Genomic DNA, 22,186 nt, shown 5'->3' with positions numbered 1-22,186 from the left:
TCCATATTACCCCATGGCCTCGCTTCACCTTATCTCTGTAATCTTCTCCAGCTCCACAATCCTATAGGAATTCTCTGCTCCTCCTATTCTGTATCAAATTTATTAATGCTTCACCATTGATTTCAGTTGTCTGGGGCCCAAGCTTTGGAATACCTTCCTATCTCACATTTGGATACAGAACTGGCTCAAAGGTAGAAGACAGAGGGTGGTGGTGGACGGTTGTTTTTCAGACTGGAGGCCTGTGACCAGTGGAGTGTCACAAGGATCGGTGCTGGGTCCTCTACTTTTTGTCATTTACATAAATGATTTGGATGCGAGCATAAGAGGTACAGTTCATAAGTTTGCAGATGACACCAAAATTGGAGGTGTAGTGGACAGTGAAGAGGGTTACCTCAGATTACAGCAGGATCTTGACCAGATGGGCCAATGGGCAGAGAAGTGGCATATGGAGTTTAATTCAGATAAATGTGAGGTGCTGCATTTTGGGAAAGCAAATCTTAGCAGGACTTATACACTTAATGGTAAGGTTTTAAGGAGTGTTGCTGAACAAAGAGACCTTGGAGTGCAGGTTCATAGCTCCTTGAAAGTGGAGTTGCAGGTAGATAGGATAGTGAAGGCGGCGTTTGGAATGCTTTCCTTTATTGGTCAGAGTATTTAGTACAGGAGTTGGGAGGTCATGTTGCGGCTTTACAGGACATTGGCTAGGCCACTGTTGGAATATTGCATGCAATTCTGGTCTCCTTCCTATCAGAAAGATGTTGTGAAACTTGAAAGGGTTTGGAAAAGATTTACAAGGACGTTGCCAGGGTTGTAGGATTTGAGCTATAGGGAGAGGCTGAACAGGCTGGGCTGTTTTCCCTGGAGCGTTGCAGGCTGAGGGATGACTTTATAGAGGTTTACAAAATTTTGAGGGACATGGATAGGGTAAATAGGTAAAGTCTTTTCCCTGGGGTCGGGGAGTCCAGAACTAGAGGGCATAGGTTTAGGATGAGAGGGGAAAGATATAAAAGAGACCTATGGCAACGTTTTCATTCAGAGGATGGTACAAGTATGGAATGAGCTGCCAGAGGAAGTGGTGGAGGCTGGTTCAATTGCAACATTTAAAGGCATTTGGATGGGTATATGAATAGGAAGGGTTTGGAGGGATATGGGCCGGGTGCTGGCAGGTGGGACTAGATTGGGTTGGGATATCTGCTCGTCATGGACGGGTTGGACCGAAGGATCTGTTTCTGTGCTGTACATCTCTATGACTCCTTAAAATATTACTCGGAACATCTAGCTCCTTCACATTATCAATTTCCCCGCTGAAACTTCTTGTTTCAACCTGCATACAGCATTTATCACCTGACATTTGTCATAATCATGTTTTTTTTTATCTGCATCCTCTTAATCTCTATCTCTTTCAAGAAGTTCTAGATATCTTCTGCTCTACGTTTTCCCCATCGTGAGTATATTCCTGTCCCTCCTTTCAAAAGAATCCCATTGCTCATTACAGTTTGTCTGCTGGTCTACAAGTCTAATCCATATCAATTGTAATTACAAAGTTCTTAAGTGCACTTTTACAATTAATTATTCATAATTTGGCCTGTTCTTTACTTTTTATCCATAATAACATGAGCCTTTTGTAACAATCACTGTTTCCTAAATGTGCTCTTCCAGCTCTCCTTGTTCCGGTTAATCCACCTAATTCCCAAGAAGTAGGTGTTTCGTTTCTTTTGGATTGGAAACATTATTGCTGTAGACCATTCTCCTGAACACTCTATAGGAGCTTATACCTATCTTTGTCCTTTTGCACTACAGTTATCTCAGCCTATATTTGTATAATTGATATCTCCCTTAATAACTATTGTATCATTTCTAATGTTCTGTATAATTAGTAATAAAATCAATACCACCATGCCTCATCCCTTCTTTTCTATCTTTTTTTCGGAGCACCTTTTAAATTCAGAAATATTTAATACCTAATCCTATAAAACGACCTCTTTGAGCCAAGTCTCAATTATTGCTACAATAGCAATTCCAGGTGCCTTACTGAGTCCTATATTAGCTCCCAATATTTCTTGCACCTTGGTGTTGCTCCAGATTTCTGCACCCTGTCAAGCTACTTTCAAATCTTCTCAATGCCACTAGCAAATCACATTACACAGAAATTGGTCCCAGCTCTGTTTGGGTGCAGCACAATCTGTACAGGTTTCATCTGACCTGGAACTGATCCCAATGTCCCAAAAATGTAAAGCCCTTTCTACTGCACCATCTCTGCAGCCACATGTACATTTATATGGTCTATCCTTCGTGTGTGTGTGTGTGTTCCAGAGGTCACTACTTCTAAGGTCTTGCTTGCAAACGTCCTTCATAGCTCCATAAACAGTGAATGCAGGACATTCTACTTGTCAGTAACAACGTGGGCCTTAACTGCTGGATGTTCACCCAAATGGCCATTCAGTGACATCCTTGGCCCTGAGACTTGGGAGACAGCAGAATCATCATGGATTCAGAACTGCAGGAGTATAAACAGCTGTCTATTCCATCTAACCTCCTGTTACCATTGGCTTTCCTGTTATCTTTGTCTTGCTCTTTACAGCTCAACCAGCTCTGGCTCCATAGATTTGGCTTCACTCCAAATGAAACATCACAGTTCTGAAGAAGAGTCACTAGACCTGAAACAATGACTGTGCTTTCTTTCCACAAATGCTGCCAGCGACTTACTGAGTTTCTCCAAAAAATGGGTTTTTGTAGTTCTGTGCTTTTTTTTTTGTTCAGTGTATCATTTATCAGTATGGAGAATTAGATACAGATTGGGGGAATGCATTCTTCTTTACTGCCTGGTGGTCACCCATCCTGTCTCTCTTTCAAACACTCAAGATGTGGGATGACCACATCTGTCATTGTGCTGTTTTGACCTCCCAAGTGTTCAGCAGCAATGCTCCAAATCCCTGAAGCTTGAGCTGTTGCAGCTGATGACACTTCCTGCACATGGAACCAACATGTGATCAACAAGACCAGGTAATGGATGTGGAATTTTGAAGAGTTTTGTGGGTGGCACAGTGGTTAGCACTGCTGCCTCACAGCGCCAGAGACCTGGGTTCAATTCCTGCCTCAGGCAATTGTCTGTGTGGAGTTTGCACATTCTCCATGTGTCTGCGTGGGTTTCCTCCGGGTGCTCTGGTTTCCTCCCACAGTCCAAAAACGTGCAGGTTAGGTGAATTGGCCATGCTAAATTGCCCATAATGTTAGGTGAAGGGGTAAATGTAGGGGAATGGGTGGGTGGGTTGCTCTTCAGAGGGTTGGTGTGGAGTTGTTGGGCCAAATGGCCTGTTTACACACTGTAAGTAATCTAATCTAAAAAGCAATTTAATCTGTGTCTGTGTGTGCAGGTAAAGTGCTAGTAGTATTTTATAGTTGGTGGGGTTTAGGGACTAGGAAGGTTGAGGAAGTGGATAGTTTCTGCTGGGAAATGAAATATATTATCTGTCACTGTGTAATCCTGAAGGGATGTGGAGTGTGTAAGATGCTCCATTACTAGATGAAATCTGCTAATCTCCAGGAACATTTGGGTCCCAACCAGCTTTGTAAATCCATTGTTTGTCCTGTTTTTCTTTCCCTTCCCAGATGTGTCCAATCATCAGTCACTATGCAGAAAATCTTGTAAAGAATGCAAAAAAGAAAGCAATGCTGAATGAATCTGCTGACATGAAAGAGTGAGTAACCTGTCTATAAGATTAGACATTTCTGTTTCTGTACCATAAATCATTCCCAAACACGATAAATGATTTTCATTTTGATCCAAGGACTTTCTGATTTGCACTGGTCTCTAAGTGGAATTCATGTGATCTTTGCTAACTTTCATGAACTTGCTGGTCATCCTGTGTTAACCAGTTATACCTTTATATAAGCTGATTGTGATGGTACATCTTAACGTCTCACTACAGCTCAAACATGTAGCTTCCATATTGAAAAGACATATGCACGTTGAGGTTTCTCAATCCTTCCATTTCTCCCTTTGGGTAACATTGGCAATGATGGTGGATGAACTGCTTCTGAGATTTTCTTAATGTCACTTTGAACCTCGCTGTAGACATCAGATAGAGGAGCTGCCATAAGAGTTTATTTTACCCCCCATCTCCATCAATGCACAGTAGCATTGTTTATAAAAAAAAACACAGTTTATAAAATACATTGCAACAACTCACTAAGGATCCCTTGACAGCTCATTCCAAGGAGCCACAATCTCTATAACCTTGAAGGACAAAGACCATGGATATGCTGGCAATTACCACCTGCAAGTCTGAAACACATCTCTGACTGGACCAAAATCATGGAACTTCCTACCCTGGTGTTACAGTCGAGATGCTTCACTTTCACTTAATCAAAGGTAATTGGGTTGAACTCACCCAGCGACACCTGCATCCCTAAAAAGAATGACAAAAAAACTTCTGTCTAAGCAGAAAGACTCTCATATAATTCACAGCTTTTACTCTGTGAATTTGATTGGAACTCAAATAGTATCCACATACAAGACATGAAGTCATTGGGTAATGTACAAATAATCTAACCGTGTTGTCTTTTTGCCCAACTCAATAAATTGGTGCCGTCCTCCAATGGGAACAGTTCCTCTCTACTCTGTTCAGACTGTCATTTTGAATCCCTCCATCAAATCTTCTCAGACCAGTCCCAGATTCTTCTATCTATTTATGTAGCTGGAGATTCTCAGTCCTGAAGCAATTTTTGCGATGTTTTTTTTTGCATCCTCTCCAATTCATTACCTTGTAATTTGGTGCCAAGAACTGAACGCGAAGCTTATTGTTGAGCCTAAATTTACATTTTTAGCACAGTTTGTCATAATGCTCTTGTTTTTGTACTCTCATACTATTATTTATGAAGTCTTGGATCCCATTGGCTTCATTAGTCACACTGCCTCTGGACCTGTCTTATCAACAGTGAATTGCGCGCACCCATAACCCAGCTCTTTGCTCCTGCACCACGTTTAGACTTGTGCCCTTTTTGTATTTTCGCTCCTCATTCTTCCAATCAAAAGAATCACTACACACTTCTGTGTTAAATTTCATCTGCCACTTGTTTCCCTGAGTTTTTCTTTGCCCAGGGTTGACAGAAGAAAGATGACAGTAATCTTATCAAAATCCTGTCTTTTTTCAAGTTTAGTATTATTTTCCTTGTAGTTCACATATCTTTAAGTTTTGTCCTGTTTATATTTTGACATTGTACCTTGTCCACATAAGTCCAGATCATTGTTCTAGATCAAGTAGACCAGGGATCCTAACACCAACCCTACTATAAACTTTCCTCCTGTTCAAAGTAATGTTTCTTATAACCTCTGCCAATTTTGTATCGATGTTGATTCTGTGCGTTCAATATATTTGCATATTGCTCACTGTCAGGACACTGGGTAAACACTCCTGCTAAATATAAAACCAGCAACACAAAAGATTTATCCCATGCAGTAATCTGTAAAAGTTCGAGTGGCCAAGAACTATTTAAAGTAAAACTTTATTTCTTAAAGTATAACAGAATAATGAACTAACGAGTATTTACAATTTCTTCCTCTAACCTATCTTTTTACCATCCCTTCTATAATACTAGTCTGATTAAAACCCCCAATTAAGATTTATAAAACCACACTTCTTATCTCAAAACTAGGCAGCTTTTGTTCCTCTATTCGGATTTTCCTGTGTCTTCTTAGGAATTTCTCAGTCACAGAGAAATCAAAAAGGTACTTTTAAGAGAGCTATTTTTCAGGCAGTCTGTTTTGCATGCTGGGCTTGTCAGTTCTCCTCTCAACTGTTCAATTTTCCTCGGTCTTGTACCCCCCCAAAGAATCTGTGTCAGAGGCTTTTAATATTGTCAATTTACTCAATTCAAACTGGACTGGAGTTTGATACTTTTCAGGGTATAACTTAAACTGACTGGCCAAATTTGAATTTGTTTTGTCTCGAGGCAGTGATCTAATTGAGGTTTACATTGTTGCCTTATTGAGAACCCTTGGTTCTGTGTCAAGTAGTTCTGCTGCTTTTAACTGTCAAAGTACATCCACATCTTCATAACATCACAAATCAGTGTAGCACTAAGTCTGTGTACACCATCGATAAGATTACTGTCATTTTCCTTCTGTCAACCCTGGGCTAAGAAAAACTCAGGGAAGTCAGTTAAACATGACTTTACTTCAACAAATTGATGTTAGCTTTCCTTAATTAAACCACCTTAGCCCAAGACGCTATCTTTTCTCTCCACTGGGGTGCATAGTCATCCTTGATACTCAATTTTTACCATGCCATGGTCTCTATGCATAAATCCTTTTTTTAATCCTTACTTGCCCTAATTTCTCCTAACTCCTCAGTTATTATTTAAATATTTCATAGACATTTGGATTCCTTTTTGTTGGAAGCCACTTATTTCTCATACTCAGTGTATTTTTTTTAAAAATTCTGCTCTGAAGCTTCTATGTATAGCCTAATTTTTTAATTGTATGACGCAGTCATTTTAATGTCCCCTTATCTGTGTTATTTCTTCATCCCAGAAGTTCTGGCTTTGTTTGTTATACCTTTCCACTGGAAATGTACCTGATTCAAACTATTTCCTCTGTTTTAGGGCAGCACATTGTTCAGTTCTAGTTTGCCCACATTGGCCAAATTTGTCTCACTCCATTGAAGTTGGCTTTTCCTAGTTAATTTCTTCTTGTCCTCTTCTGTAGCCAGTCTCAACCAGATGATAGTGATCACTGTCCCCTGCAGTTCACTGATAGTGATCACAGTTCGCCTGCTGACACTTGGCCTCACTTATTCCCATAAACCAGATTCAGCAATGTCACATTTTCTCCTTGGACTAGAAATGTGCTGCTGTTGAATCTTTTCCTATAAACATTCTAGGAACTCTTTCCCCACTTTTTACAATGCTCCTATCGCCAGTCTATACGCCTCCCTTTTGACACTTTTTCTTCCAGATATTACTGTTGCTCTCCCTACATGAATACTGTAAGGTATCCACTATTAGCATTTGCAATTTGTGAATTCACTCATTTGCACCTTATAAACTACTGTGACATCACTGTCCGCTTCTCCATAGTTTCTGGCAGCCAAAACTATGATGGAAAAATGACCATTAAAATAAAACCATCAGTTAGGCATTCCATATAATATAATAAAGCAATAAAATGCTTCAAATGGCTAACAAGGCCATGATCACTAATTGATGTTATTCACATTCTCTAGATTTTGAGTAGCAGCACAGCCAATGTTAGAGTTGTTCTCAGTGCTGTGAATGCACAGCTGATAATTGGCTCCGTGGGGTACCGACCTTGACTGCTTACATTTGTATTCACTATTCCAGTGAACTGAAGTGGAAACAAAACGATTGCAGACCCTCTGTAGTTGGTTGGTTTTAAAAACCACTGAACGCCATGTTGCAGCTTAATTATACTGCACTAGGTTTTCCTGAGCCAGATCATTTAATAGGGTCTAAATTTTCATTCTGTTATGGATTTCAAATCACCACACTATCACAAAATAGGAGTACTTCCCTCCAGCTTGCTCTGCCATTCAGTGTGATCATGCCTAATCGTCTACTGAGTACCCTGTTTATATTTTCCCCTCATACTTTTGATCCCTTCAGACCTAAGAACTATACCTAATGCTTTCTTAAACATTCAATGATTTGGCTCAACTGCTTTTGGTGGTCAAGAATTCAATAGGCTCACCACTCTCTGGGTGAAGAAATTTCTCCTTATCTCAGGCCCAGATGGCCTATTCCATATCTGTTAAAGTTCTGGACCCTCCAGTTATCAGGAACATTCGTCCTGCATTTACCCTATCTAGACCTGTTAAAATTTTACAGGTGAAGTTGATACATTTAAGGAAACACTAAATCACCATGAGAGGGAGAACCGAATAGATATACTGAGTGTTAGATCACAGCTTTGAAGCACTCTTGGTTGGTACATACATGCGATGGTTTACTCTTGTCTTTACTGTCAAATGGTGAAAGATTTTTTTTTCTCTTTCAGCTGATAAGCAGTTGTAACAAATAAATTTTTCTTTTCTTCCAGTATCTTTGGTACATACAGTATGGATGTGGTGACGAGCACTGCATTCAGTGTGGATGTTGACTCAATCAACAATCCCAATGACCTGTTTGTTAGCAACATCAAGAAACTGATCAAGTTCAGCTTCTTCAACCCGGTTCTTATTCTTGCTTGTAAGTGATTCATCATATTTCTTTTTGTTTTAGTTCAGTTCGGGGAAGGTTTTCTTCTGATTTGAGGAGATATGCTGCTGGTTGCACTGTTCACTCCAGCTGCCCTGTTTCCATAGCTGCAGTGCCAACAGTTTGCACTTCTAGTAGCTTTCATAGATTCCCTACAGTGTGGAAAAAGGCCCTTTGGCCCAACAAGTCCAAACCGACACTCCGAGCAATCCACCCAGACCCATTCCCCATCTCCTCTACATTTACCCTAAAGTAATGCACCTAACTTACACATCCCTAAACACTATGGGCAATGGATAATTCACCTAACCCGCACATCTTCGGAATGTGGGAGGAAATCAGAGCTCCAAAGAGGAAACCCACGCAGACATGGAGCAAATATGTGAACTGCATATAGACAATCACCTGAGGCAGGAATTGAACCATGGTCTCTGATGCTGTTAGGCAGCAGTGCTAACCACTGAGCCACCATGCCATTGTGTCAAAAAATCCAGGACTCAGTAGACTTCATTAGGGACCCCAAAACATTTAATAATCATAATGTCATCCATATCCAAAGAGGAGTTTTCTCCCTTCAAGACTTGTCAGCTATTCAGTTCCAACTGTAATCACCCAACAAAGGGAATATCTAAACCACTTCCCCTTGACATTTGATTGCAATGCCTTTGCTGAATGTGTGCCATTGTCAGTATCCTGGGGATTATCACTGCCCAGATACTGAACTGGTTCAGCCTTATAAATCATGTTCTCCATGAAAGGTCATCTCTCAAAGCCTGCCCATATTCTACAAATCCTAGGTCAAGAAGGATGAAATACTTGCCTGAATGATTGCAACTTCATAGGGATACCATGATCTAAGAGCTTCAATAACACTCCAAGCAATGACACCTTCCAAAATAAAGCAGCCTGCGTAACTGGCTCCCTATCCACCATCCTAAACATTCTTGCTGTTTTTCACTGGCACCCAGTAGCAACAGTGTATACCACCTGCAAAATTCAGGACCTTATCAAGGTTCCCTTGACAACCCCTAAAAAACCTGTGGCCTCTATCACTCAGAAGAACAATGGATTGGGAGACCACTGCTTGCAAGTTATTTTCTCAGCCACACACCAAATGTTAAAGACTATATTGCCACAACTACAGTACCATGGGATCAAAATCCTGGAACTCTTCCCAACAGTCAGTCTGTTCCTTTTATGACAAGGACTGCACCAGTTCAAGAATGTGGATCACCACCAGCTTCTTAAGGCCAATTAGGGTGGGCAGCAAATCCATATAAACAATCACCCGAGGCAGGAATTGAACCTTGATCTCTGGTGCTGCATCAGCATGTCCTATGAATAGTGTCTTGGTGTACTGTCAGTGCTATTTGTCATCTCTTATAACTTTTATCTTTTGTTCTAGTGGTTTTTCCTGCTGTTGTTCCAATCCTTGCGAAGCTTAATTTTAGCTTCTTCCCCAGAGATGTGAACGAATTTTTCATGAATGCTCTGGCGAACTTGAAGGCAAAAAGACAAAAGGGAGTGCACACTGTGAGTATTAAACTAATCATTGAAATGCTTCTCTCCCTGCTATAGGAAGGATGTTGTGAAACTTGAAAGGGGTTCAGGAAAGGTTTACAAGGATGTTGCCAGGTTTGGAGGGTTTGAGCTATAGGGAGAGGCTGAATAGGCTGGGGCTGTTTTCCTTGGAGCATAGGAGGTTGAGAGGTGACCTTATAGAAGTTTATAAAATCATGAATGGCATGGATAGGATGAATAGACAAGGTCTTTTCCTTGGGGTGGGGGAGTCCAAAACTAGAGGACATTGGTTTAAGGTGGGAGGGGAGAGTATTAAAAGGGACATAAGAGGCATCATTTTCACAGAGTGGTCCATGTATAAAATGAGCTACCTGAGAATATTAGGTTAGATTAGATTTCCTCCAGTGTGGAAACAGGCCCTTCAGCCCAACAAGTCCACACCGACCTCTGAAGAGCAACCCACCCAGACCTATTTCCCTCTGGCTAATGCACCTAACACTATGGGCAATTTAGCGTGGCCAATTCACTTGCACATCTTTGGACTGTGGGAGGAAACCAGAGCACCTGGAGGAAACCCACGCAGACACGGAGAATGTGCAAACTCCACACAGACGTTCACCCAAGGCTTGCATCGAACCCGGGTCCCTGCTGCTGTGAGGCTGCAGTGCTAATCACTGAGCCTCTGAAAGAGACCCCTTGTTCCTCTTCCTTGCTAACAGGATGAAGCTGAGCGCTGTTGGTTTTTTTTTAAAAGCTAAGTACTCACAAATGGTGGTTGTTTAATTCTAAGGATCGGGTGGATTTCCTGCAGCTAATGGTTGATTCGCAAGTAACCAATACCAGCTCTGAGAAACAGAATGGTGACAGCAAGTCGATAGACAAAGGTATTATCGGGGGAAAGCTTCTCATTGCCTTCATCCTTTGTTTCTTTCTGATCCTGAAATGAATGCTTCCCTATTCAGTTTCTTGTTTGCTATTGTCTGGTCCTCTAGTTTTCCCATTCCTGCCTGGCTGACAATTTAGACACGTGATCTATTCCCAGCTCCTTTAAGTGTCAGTGAGGGGTTACATGGAGCATTTTGGAATCTTAGAGTCAAGAGCGATGTACAGCATGGAAACAGACATTTCGGTCCAATTCATTCACGGCGACCAGAGATCCCAAACAGATCCAGTCCCATTTGCCAGCATTTGGCCCATTATCCCTCTCAATCCTTCCTATTCATATACCCATCCAGATGCCTTTTAAATGGTGTTAATGCACCAGCCTTCACCATTCCCTCTGGCAGTTCATTCTAAACACACACCACTCTGTGTGAAAAAGTTGCCCTTTTGGTCCCTTTTAAATCTTTCTCCTCACCTTAAACCTGTGCCCTCTGACTTTGGACTCCCCTACCCATGGCTGTTCATGTTTTCCATGCTCCTGACAACTTTATAAACTTCTATAAGGTCTCTGACGCTTCAGGCAAAAGAGTCCCAGCCTACTTAGCTTCTCCCTAAAGCTCAAACTCTCCAAACAGGCAACATCCTTGTAAATCTTTTCTGTACAATCTTAATATCTTTCCTATAGCTGAGAGACCAGAATTGAACACAGTCTTCCAAAAGTAGCCTAATCAATGTGCTCTATAGCTCCAACATGATCTCCCAACTCCCATACTCAATGCACTAACCAATAAAGGGAAGCATACCAAACACCGCCTTCACTATCCTGTCTGTGTGATTCCACTTTAAAGGAACCTGTACTCCAAGATCTCTTTATGTGGCAACACTCCCCAAGACCTTACCATTAAGTGTATACACCTGCCCTGAGTTGCCTTTTCAAATTGCAGAACTTCACATTTATCTGAATCAAACATCTCCTGCCGCTTCTCAGCCCATTGTTCCATCTGATCAATGTGCCGTTGTACTCTGAAGTAATCTTTTTCACTACCTGCGACACCTCCAATTTTGGTGTCATCTGCAAACTTAATGACCATACTTCCTATATTCGAATGCACATCATTTATGTAAATGACAAAAAGCAGTGGAGCCAGCACTGATCCTCGTGGCACACTGCTGGACACAGGCCTCCAGTCTGAAAAGCAACCCTCTGTCTCCTACCTTTTTTGAGCCAGTTATGTATCCAATATTTTGACTACCCAAATGGGAATTGCCTGGTTCCTAGGTGTTCATTCTGCACAATTGTGAGCCCGAAAGTAGGATCTGAATCCTGTGTTGTGCAGGGAAATTGAGACCCTTCTGATTTGTCCTGAAACCCTTTGTGACTGAACATTCAAATTCTGGTCAGTAATATCCAAGCTTGACTCTTGTCAGTGCTGTTTTTACTTACTGAGTAAAAAAGTATATTTGAACTGTCATTTTACTTCCAGTGCATCATATACTCAGAGTACAGTATATTAATGATTTTAAGCTGTGGCTTAATTCAATGCATCATTTAATTACTTATAATCATACTTTTAATTGGTAATATATTTTAAGAATTGCTTTTATTGGAGAGCCAACATTTTTATCTTTTGGTAGTGTAAGGCAAAATTTGTGATACATATATTCTAATTCTCTCTGCAGGTCTAACAGACACAGAGATTCTGGCACAGGCCATGACATTTATCTTTGCTGGATATGAGACCACCAGCAATACACTATCATATACTGCACACAACCTGGCAACGCACCCAGACGTACAGAAGAAACTGCAGCAAGAGATAGATGAAGCTTTCCCAAACAAAGTGAGAACTTGCAATTCTACTTTGGTGATAATAACCTTCGGATTCCTTTTTGCAGCAACTTCTGAATGGTAGTAATTGTTTTTTTTAAAACCTTATGCACAATAGTCTGATTATAACTAGTTACATTTTTGCAGTAAGAACTCTCATGCTATTCACAATCCTGCTCTGAGATGCTTTATATCCAGTTGAAAGGGTTTTCATTCAGTGTCTCTCATTTGGAATGCTCTGTACTGTATTTTTTTTTGTGATTTTACATATGCTTCTTTTTTTCTTGACCAAAACCTCACTTTCAAGAGTCATCCAGCATTCCCTACACCTACCAGCCTTGCCCTTCATCCTAACAGGAAGATACTGCCTCTGGACTCCCCTTATCCCATTTTTGAAGGCTTCCTATTTTCCAGCTGTCTCTTTACCTGTGTACATCTGCCCCCCCCATCACCTTTTTTTAAAGTTCTTGCCTAATACCATCAAAACTAGTCATCCTCCAGTTTATAAATTTAACTTGTAGGTAAGTCTCTCTTTTTCCATCACTACTTTAAAACTAATAGAATTATGATCACTAGCCCCAAAATGCTCCCAACTGACACCTCAGGTATTTGCACTCTCTTATTTCTTAAGAGCAAGTCAAGTTTTGCTCATTCTGTACTAGGTAAATCTACATACTGAATCAGGAAATTTGCTTGTACATGCAGAACAAATTCCTCTCCCTCCAATCCTTGACACTCTGGCAGTCCCAATCTATGAACATGCGCACACACACAAACATACGCACAGATAGTTTAACATTCTATGGAATGCAATATCTGAATTCTCAATTAGATTACTTTCTGGTCTCCCCACTATTCATACGCCACCTGTACCATCACAAATACCAGAGATTGCTTCTCTTGCCCTGTGGCTAAATATTTTAAATATATGAATTTCACTAATGACTTGTTTTGTTTTTTTTCCCTTTTAAAGGCTCCTCCCACATACGATGGAGTGATGCAGTTGGAATATATGGACATGGTGATATCTGAAACCCTACGAATGTTCCCCCCTGCCCCCCGTATTGACAGAGTGTGCAAGAAAGATGTCCAGCTCAATGGGATAACTGTTCCAAAGGGGACTGTCGTCATGGTTCCTGCCTATGTTCTGCACCGTGATCCAAAATACTGGCCAGAACCTGAAGAGTTTAGACCTGAAAGGTATTACTGCACATATTTGCTCTACTTGGCTAGGCTGTTTCCATTGATTCTGCTGCACCTGTCTTTGTATCATGTCAGAGTAACTTGTCTGAATCCCTGCAAGTGTTGTAAAAACTTTATTAACATGCTAATTTACAGAATACTAATTACTGCGCCCTCTCATACTGTTCTAATCCTCTTCCTAAAGTCAACACATCAGAGTAACATCATGAACATTTGTCAATAGATGAGAGGCTGGAAAAGCACTGCAAGTCAGTTAGCATCTAAGGTGCAGGAAAATCAATATTTCAGTCTAAAAGGTTGACTTTCCTGATCCTTGGATGCTGTCTAACGTGCTGTGTTTTCCCAGCCTCACACCTCTTAACTCTGGCTCCCAGCATCTGCACTCCTATCTCCTAATCATTGACATTGTTCTGCATTGTACTATACAGAAGTAATCTGTGTTCCTCTGCATACGACCAATGATCTCTGCTTCTACAAAGGATGAATGTGAATTTTGTATTTTTCATTTTCCTTTTTGGGATTTTTAACTAGCCCAGCGCTGACCTCTGAGCTGCATCAATTACAGTAATATTTGAATGAAGTACTGTTTACATTACAATACCCAATAACAACCTCCTTTCTTACTTGGCACCTTTTTATACTTCTGCTTTGACCAGTTGGTCTTTGTTTCAATATAAGGCTAGGTCTTAATCTATTCAGCTGATGGAACTTTAAACATAGTTGTATTGGATGACCGTGTTGACATTCGGAGCAAAATACTTTTTTGGAATCCTGAAGGTTTTGATTTTTGATGGTCAAATAGCTTCTGATGCAGTTTAAAATTTATTTTCATTGTAAAGCTACCAGAAAATGGAAGGCAAATTACTGGCACATGTTGTGGTTTATTATATACATACTAGTCAAGACCCATTCGGTCTGGCTAAAGATCCATCTTGGTAACTGGCCTGATGTATGTCTCATTGTTAGATGATGGTTGGACTAGAACAAAGTTAAAAATCACACGACACCAGGTTATAGTTCAACAGATTTATTTGGAAGTACAAGCTTTCTGAATGTTGCTTCTTTATCGGTTAGCTAGTGGAGCAGGATCATAGGACACATCTTTTGCTATAAATTCTGTCCCTATGATCCTGTTCCACTAACTACTTGATGAAGGAGCAGTGCTCTGAAAGCTAGTACTTCCAAATAAACCTGTTGGACTATAACCTGGTGTTGTCATTTGTCAGAGTCATCAGTGCTGGGCAAAGCAATGTCCTCTTTGAATACCTACATGTGCTGTCTGCTGGCTAACAAATATAGTGATCAGACTCGACATGAGCAGTTCTTCTGTTGAGCCTCACTAGCCAATAATATAACAGTGCTAAAACCACTCACTATAGCCAACTGAATCAATACTGAGTAGATGTTCACACATGTTCAAAATACTTTTTTAGCTACTGGAAGTAGTGTCTTGTTCATTTGTTTTCAAAGGGCCACAGAACTGAACTATCGCGTATGGAGAGCTAAGTGTGATAGCTTCAGGCTGCTTGAGAAGCCTCTATTTTGTAATGACACATCAATTATTAATATAAACATCTGAACAACCACCTCATTCTCAAGAGGCCTAAACACTAATGACAAAGTTCCACAAGATATTCCTGAAATTCTGAAGAGGGGTAACTGGACTCGATGTGATAATTCTGCTTTCTCCCCACAGATGCTGTTAGACCTGCAGAGTTTTCCAGCAATTTCTGCTTTTGTTCCACAAAACATTTGTTGGTTGAACTCAAAATGTTAGCAACTCAAAGTAAACTTTAAACTGGCCAGACAATAGAAAGCATTTTGTACCTAGTTAGAGAAATGAAGAACGTCCCGCACAGTGGGCCCCAAGCTCAATATTGGCGATCATTATTATTTCCAACTGATAAATTATGAATCTCTCATTTAGTACATATTACTAAACTGGCAGATGATGCCAAAGTAGGAGTGGGCATTGGAACTATAGAAGGTACAAACTTGAACAATGCCTGGAAATGGACTACTAAAATGGCAACAAAAACTTGCAGTTGTATGTGAGGAATTGCCCACAGAAAGTAAGTGAGCTGCTGTCCACAAATATCTTTTTTTTTTCTCTAGTTTCTCCTTTTTTCAATGTCTTAATTTAAATAATCCAATTTTGCAGGGAGCAATAAATAATTGGGACCTGTATATGGTTTAAGGGAATAGTTGAAATATCCAAAACCAGCATAATACAAATACTTTAAGTCTATGTATGAACTTTTATTAAATGATTTCACATTTCACAAATATTTCTCAGGACCTGTGAAGCTGTTCTGTAAAATAAACTTGTGTTAAAATTCCAGTGTAATCTCACTCAACAAAATGCAACTTGTCCTAGATTCTTAAAGCCATACAAATAAGATAAAAGAGTAATTTGTCAGTTCATTGATTTACTGTCTGTGGTGATTTTTCAACTTCACAAGCTGTGTGAAGGAGACAATCGCTGACAGAAACTGCTGGATTTCCTCAGTTAAGTGCACATCGCAACAGTCAGACTTTGAAGTAATGACTTCCAGCACTGACAGTTCCACTAAATCAGGACAAATAGTGATAATTTTTTCTTGTATAAATTTGAAATTCAAACAGGTGCCTCATTTACTACAATGATAAGAAGCTGCTAGTATCAAAGGGGTCTGTCACAGAGTGGCTAAGTCAACTGCTAGTTTGGTATTTTTTAATGTGCACTTTGGGGGTACTGTGACATATTATGCTCCAGTTTTACCATTTGGGATGTTAGGCAAGTATCAGATCAACATTGTGTTCCCTTAGGACAGAGATGAGGAGAAACTACTTCACCCAGAGAGTGGTGGCTGTGTGGAATGCTCTGCCCCAGAGGGCAGTGGAGGCCCAGTCTCTGGATTCATTTAAGAAAGAATTGGATAGAGCTCTTAAAGATAGTGGAGTCAAGGGTTATGGAGATAAGGCTGGAACAGGATACTGATTGGGAATGATCAGCCATGATCATATTGAATGGCGGTGCAGGCTCGAAGGGCTGAATGGCCTACTCCTGCATCTATTGTCTATTGTCTATTGTCTATTATTGGATTAGTCTGGAGACACTTCGTGTTCTGGAAACCAAGTTATACATCCAATGGTTGTGAAACATCAACTCACTGTCAGTCAATAAAGGAATGCTAGGACATAATCATCATTACCATTTCAAATTTTATATTAGAGCATAAGATGTGGGAGCAGAGTTAGGCCATTCAGCCTATTGTGCCTGCTCTGCTATTTTGTCATGGCTGAGATGTTTCTCAACCCAATTCTCCTGCCTTCTCCCTCTTACCTTTGATCCCCTTACCAATCAAGAATGTACCTACCATTGTCTTCAAAACACTTAATGACTTGGCCTCCACAGCTCTCTGTGGCAATGAGTTCCATAGATTAACTTCTGGTTGAAGAGATTCCTCTGTCTCAGTTCTAAAAGGGTATCCATTCAATCAGAGGCTGGGCCTTCTGGATCCTAGTCTTTCCTGCTAGTGGAAACGTCTTTGTCTAGATTCCTAACATATAGTGTGAATTGTTGTGATCGCGACACTGACCTTCACAGAACTCCACTAGTCACTCGTTGCCATCCTGAAAAAGACCCCGTTTATTCCCTTCTCTGACTTCTGCCAGTCAGCTAATCCTCTATCCATGCCAGTACTTTACTCATAACAACATCGACTCGTTTCTTGTTTTGCAGCGTCCAGTGGGGCACATTGTCAGAGGCCTTCTAGAAATCCAAATTGAACATGTCAACTCCTAAGGGGCAACTTTTCCACACAGAGGGTGGTACGTGTATGGAATGAGCTGCCAGAGGAAGTGGTGGAGGCTGGCACAATTGTAACATTTAAAAGGCATCTGGAAGGGTATATGCATAGGAAGTGTTTGGAGGGATATGGGCTGGGTGCTGTAAAAAGGGATTGGATTAGGTTGGGATGTCTGGTCAGCGTGGACAAGTTGGACCAATGGGTCTGTTTCTGTGCTGTACATCTCTAAGACTCCATGGTGCTCCTTTGTCTAATTTGCTTGTTACCTCCTCAAAGAATTCTAACATATTTGTCAGGCGTTACCTTCTCTTGACAAAGCCATGCTGACTTTGCCCCAATTTCCCATGCGTTTCTAAGTACTCCACAATTTTATCTTTAATGGACTCAAATTTTACCAATGACCCTGTCAGGCTAACTGGTATATAGTTTCTGACATCTGCCTCCCTCCCTCCCTCCTGTCTTTTTAACATGGGTGTTACATTAGCCATTTTCCAGTCCTCTGTAAGCCTCCACGGTTCTTGAAGGATAACCACCAATGACTCTGCAATCTCCTCAGCTGTCTGTTTCAGAACCCTGGGGTGTAGTCCAACTTTTAGACCTTTTGGTTTCTCTAGGATCTTCTCCTTCAGTGGTGGCCACTACTCCTACCTCTGCCCCGACTCCATTGAAGTTCCGGTATGTTACTGGTGAATTCCACTGTGAAAACTCTGTTCTCCAGTCACCTGGAGATACATCTACCTCGCCTGCATCCAAGCCAATTTGACAATGACAATGGTCTCTTTCCCTTTTGTTTTGCCAATATAACTAGGTTCAGTAAAGAGAATAGGGAGTCTCGGAATCCAAATATCTTCTTGCCATTTGGAGTGGGCCCTCGGAACTGCATCGGGATGCGATTTGCTCAACTTATGATGAGGATGGCACTTGCTTCATTCTTGCAACATTTGACCATTGTGCCATGCAAGGAGACACCGGTGAGAATTTCAGCATATAAAAAATTATCTGAAAGTGTAAATGTGTTTTGAAGTTGGATTTAAAAATTAAGTGAATAATGGGACAGGAAGGAGATCATGGCCTGATAGTTGAATACATAAAACTTTTCAGTCAAACATTCCCATTGCCCTCCTCACCATTGCTCATTCTATTCCAGATCCCACTAGAAATGGATGTGAAAGGACCCATGCATCCCAAAAAACCCGTGATCCTGAAATTTGTGCCACGGGTGAATGCTGATTCAAGGGAATAAGGCAGTGGTCCACTTGGAGCTGTTAAAATATTTAGGAGCGTGAATGCCTTGAACTGAAGAGAAATGGGCTGTATCACTGCAAAGGAAATGAAAATACATGGATAAACAATAAGTCTGTCTCATCAGAGGAAGCCGGGATTAAGTGATGAGGATCTATGATCTTCAGATGCTGTGACTGAATGTTGAGTGTTTTTTGGAAAGATACTATCATTGATTATTCAATAGAAAAAAGATCTCAAGGTAGTTTGTCTAATTAGTAGAATGTTAAATGTATTTTTAAAAATATTTTTGATATTCTAATGAATCATTCTGTGATAACAAATTATTTGATAGATGGATAGACATTATTTCTATTATACTAAGTGTATTTGAATGAAAACATCTGCCAAAGGTTTCTTATTAATTGTACATTTTCAGTCTTAAGCAACTTTTTAAAATTATAAATACAAAGTGCCATGGTTATCCTAAATGATCTATGCAGCTCCGTGATTGACTTACTGCAACTCCCCAGACATTTTGCATTGAATTGCACAACTGTGGCCCACTCCCTGGACTGCAGAGACCTAGATGAAACAAAACAGAAGTTGTTGGAAAAGCTTAGCAGGTCTCGCTGCAGCTGTGAAGAGAAATAAAAGTTAACCTTTCGGGTCTGATGACCCTTCCTCAAAACTGAAGGAGCTGGGAAAATGTCAGATTACATGCAGAAGATAGGGTAGGGGAGGGGAGTAAGGAGTAAATGATAGTAGGAACAGAGCCCAAAAGAAAGAACAGTTGGACAGATGAAAGAGAAGATCATGAGCAACCGAGGAGAATGAATAGCTGCTAATGGGTTCTGTTAGTGACTAACAATATGTAGTGTATCATGTGATAAGGCCTGACGTGTTCAATAGGGGGCAAGGACTTGGGGGAGTTGAGCCCTAAAGTTATTGAACCTCAATTGAGACCAGATGGCTGCAGAGTCCCAACGTAGAAAATGAGGTGATCTTTCAGCTTATGCTGAGCTTCGCTGGAGAACCTCAATAAGCCTGTGATAGAGATATTGGCCAGGGAACAGGATGTTGTGCTAAAGTGGCAGGCAACTGGAAGTTCAGTCTTTTTTGCAGGTAGTATGTAGATGTTAGAGCACAGATGTTAATCAGAGCTATAGATGACCCTGCCCTGATTACCCAAGTGGTGATCGTTCAATTAGTCATGTTCAATTCCCTGACTGATACCAGAAGCTGCCTTTGACTTACTGTGCAGGATCCCTCAATGGTAGCTGTCTCCCTTGGTTTGACTGAGGTCTACTTCTAGTGGACTTTAAGACAAAACCATTTCATTGAAGCAGTATGCTTTGTATGCTGCTGACATATTCTGCATTATGACATTGATCTCGGATGGCATGTACAGCAACATATCCACCCTTGACAGATCACTTGACAAGCTGCCTGTGTCTGCGCTAAATGGCAAAGTCATACACAAGTACTGTCAGTATCCAAGTAGGCACAAAGTGAGTGGTCAGAGAGCAAGCAAGAAGCCCAGTGATACAGTCAGTCCAATCATCAGGAAGTTGGTGGCTATCCCTCAGCACAGTATGCGCTGGTAGGAGCACTTCAATTCAAGGTGTCAATGTGCTCCAAAAATGCACAATTTTTCACTGAATTGTTACAATCTTAGAAATTGTTAACTTGTTGAAAAGTCATTTGAATTACTGGCAATCAATTAAAAAAACTCCACAATCCGATTCACATTTTAAACATACTCTTACTGTAACAAATGTTAAAACAAAACACTCAGTCTCAGTCAGAACAATTCATAACTGATAACACTTGTTTCTCAAACACCGGTTATGTGGATAGTTACATCTTAGTTAAATTGGAATGAAGATTTAAATTTTGTTTTGGGTAACAGTTGTCATGGTAAATAAGAGGAAAGTCTTAACTCCAAACATAAGAAACACAAATAATGGCAGCTTTGAATTATTAATTGTGTGAGTGTGAATTTGAATTTGGGATATTTTAGGGGACTTTGGTTGTTTAGTCATTTCAGTAATGTTGAAAAAATAGTGTATTTGAAATAGTAAAAGAAATGCTAACAAATTTTGGGAACAATTTGTGTTTATTCTAAAATGCTATCTTCACCAATTAAACATTTCTGTTCCTTGAAATGATACTGTTACTAATTAATTAAATAATCTGTTGAAGGTGTCACAGTGGCCAAAGTCTTCTCAGACTCTGAATAATGTGCAAAGAGAATTTAGGGAGTAAGGTAGGAAGTTGAAAAGCAGGACCTTTTAGGCTTGTGATCTCAGGACTACTGCCTGTGCCATGTGCTAGTGGGGCCAGACATAGGAAGATAATACAGTTGGCTAAATGGCTAAAGAGCAGCTGTAGGAAGGATGGCTTCAAATATTTGGATGTCTTCTACAACATGTGAGACCTATACAAGAAGGATAGGTTGCAACTAAACTGGAGCAGCATCAATATCCTTGCAGGAAGATTTATTAGTGCCACTCTGGAGGGCTTAAACTAGGGTGGCACAGAGTGGAACCAAGAGCATAGGTCAGCATATAGAGTGTTTGAAGAGAGGAGAGTGGCTAATCAACAAGGGCAGTAGGAAGAAAGGCAGGATCAAGTTAATGAACACAGTGGGATTACAGGTCTGAAAGTATACTTATTTTAATGTAATGAGTATAATAGAGAGCTTAGAGTCTGGAGCTGTACAGTGTGGAAACAGACCATAACACACACGAGCTGAAATTCAGCCATTGAGCCCATTGAGTCTGCTCTGCCATTCAATCATGGCTCATATGTTTCTCAGGAGAAAGTGAGGACTGCAGATGCTGGAGATCAGAGCTGAAAATGTGTTGCTGGAAAAGCGCAGCAGGCCAGGCAGCATCAAAGGAGCAGGAGAATCGACGTTTCGGGAATGAGGAGGGTGTGCCAAGCAGGCTAAGATAAAAGGTAGGGAGGAGGGACTTGGGGGAGGGGCGTTGGGAATGCGATAGGTGGAATGAGGTTAAGGTGAGGGTGATAGGCTGGAGAGGGGGGTGGGGGTGGAGAGGTTAGGAAGAAGATTGCAGGTAGGGACTCACTGAGATCCTTGTAGAAGGAGGAGGAGAGCTGCCTGATCTGCTGCGTTTTTCCAGCAACACATTTTTCAACTCAGATCCCCAGCATCTGCAGTCCTCACTTTCTCCTAGTTGATCTTAACCTACTGCGAATCCTCTTGCAAGGATGCCTTCCTTGAAGAACCTCTCCTCCTCCCTCTACAAGGATCTCAGTAGTCCCTACCTGCAGTCTTCTTCCCGACCTCTCAGCCCCCCACCCCCTCTCTGGCCTATCACCCTCGCCTTAACCTCATTCCATTTATCGCATTCCCAACGCCCCTCTCCCAAGTTGCTCCTCCCTATCTTTTATCTTAGCCTGCTTGGCACACCCTCCTCATTCCTGAAGAAGGGCTTATGCCCGAAATGTCGATTCTCCTGCTCCTTTGATGCTGCCTGACCTGCTGTGCTTTTCCAGC

The 22,186-nt window shown here is 41.0% G+C and overlaps 1 protein-coding gene across 1 annotated transcript in view; it reads left to right on the top strand.

The window, feature by feature from the left end:
* LOC140464348 (cytochrome P450 3A30-like) overlaps positions 1 to 20,828 on the top strand; it is a 30,430-nt gene extending 9,602 nt beyond the window's left edge. Inside the window, exons 6-13 of the mRNA XM_072559301.1 lie at positions 3,610 to 3,698; positions 8,057 to 8,205; positions 9,620 to 9,747; positions 10,526 to 10,619; positions 12,298 to 12,458; positions 13,419 to 13,645; positions 18,248 to 18,410; positions 18,587 to 20,828. Of these exons, the coding sequence (XP_072415402.1) occupies positions 3,610 to 3,698; positions 8,057 to 8,205; positions 9,620 to 9,747; positions 10,526 to 10,619; positions 12,298 to 12,458; positions 13,419 to 13,645; positions 18,248 to 18,410; positions 18,587 to 18,682 (1,107 nt within the window). The 3' untranslated portion in view covers positions 18,683 to 20,828. The remainder of the gene's footprint in view (positions 1 to 3,609; positions 3,699 to 8,056; positions 8,206 to 9,619; positions 9,748 to 10,525; positions 10,620 to 12,297; positions 12,459 to 13,418; positions 13,646 to 18,247; positions 18,411 to 18,586) is intronic.
* The last annotated feature ends 1,358 nt before the right edge of the window (positions 20,829 to 22,186 follow it).

The sequence above is a fragment of the Chiloscyllium punctatum genome, chromosome 40 (genome assembly GCF_047496795.1).
Source record: "Chiloscyllium punctatum isolate Juve2018m chromosome 40, sChiPun1.3, whole genome shotgun sequence".
Classification (NCBI taxonomy): domain Eukaryota; kingdom Metazoa; phylum Chordata; class Chondrichthyes; order Orectolobiformes; family Hemiscylliidae; genus Chiloscyllium; species Chiloscyllium punctatum.
Note: the sequence above shows the minus strand (reverse complement) of the source record. Positions and strands in the feature narration are given on the sequence as shown.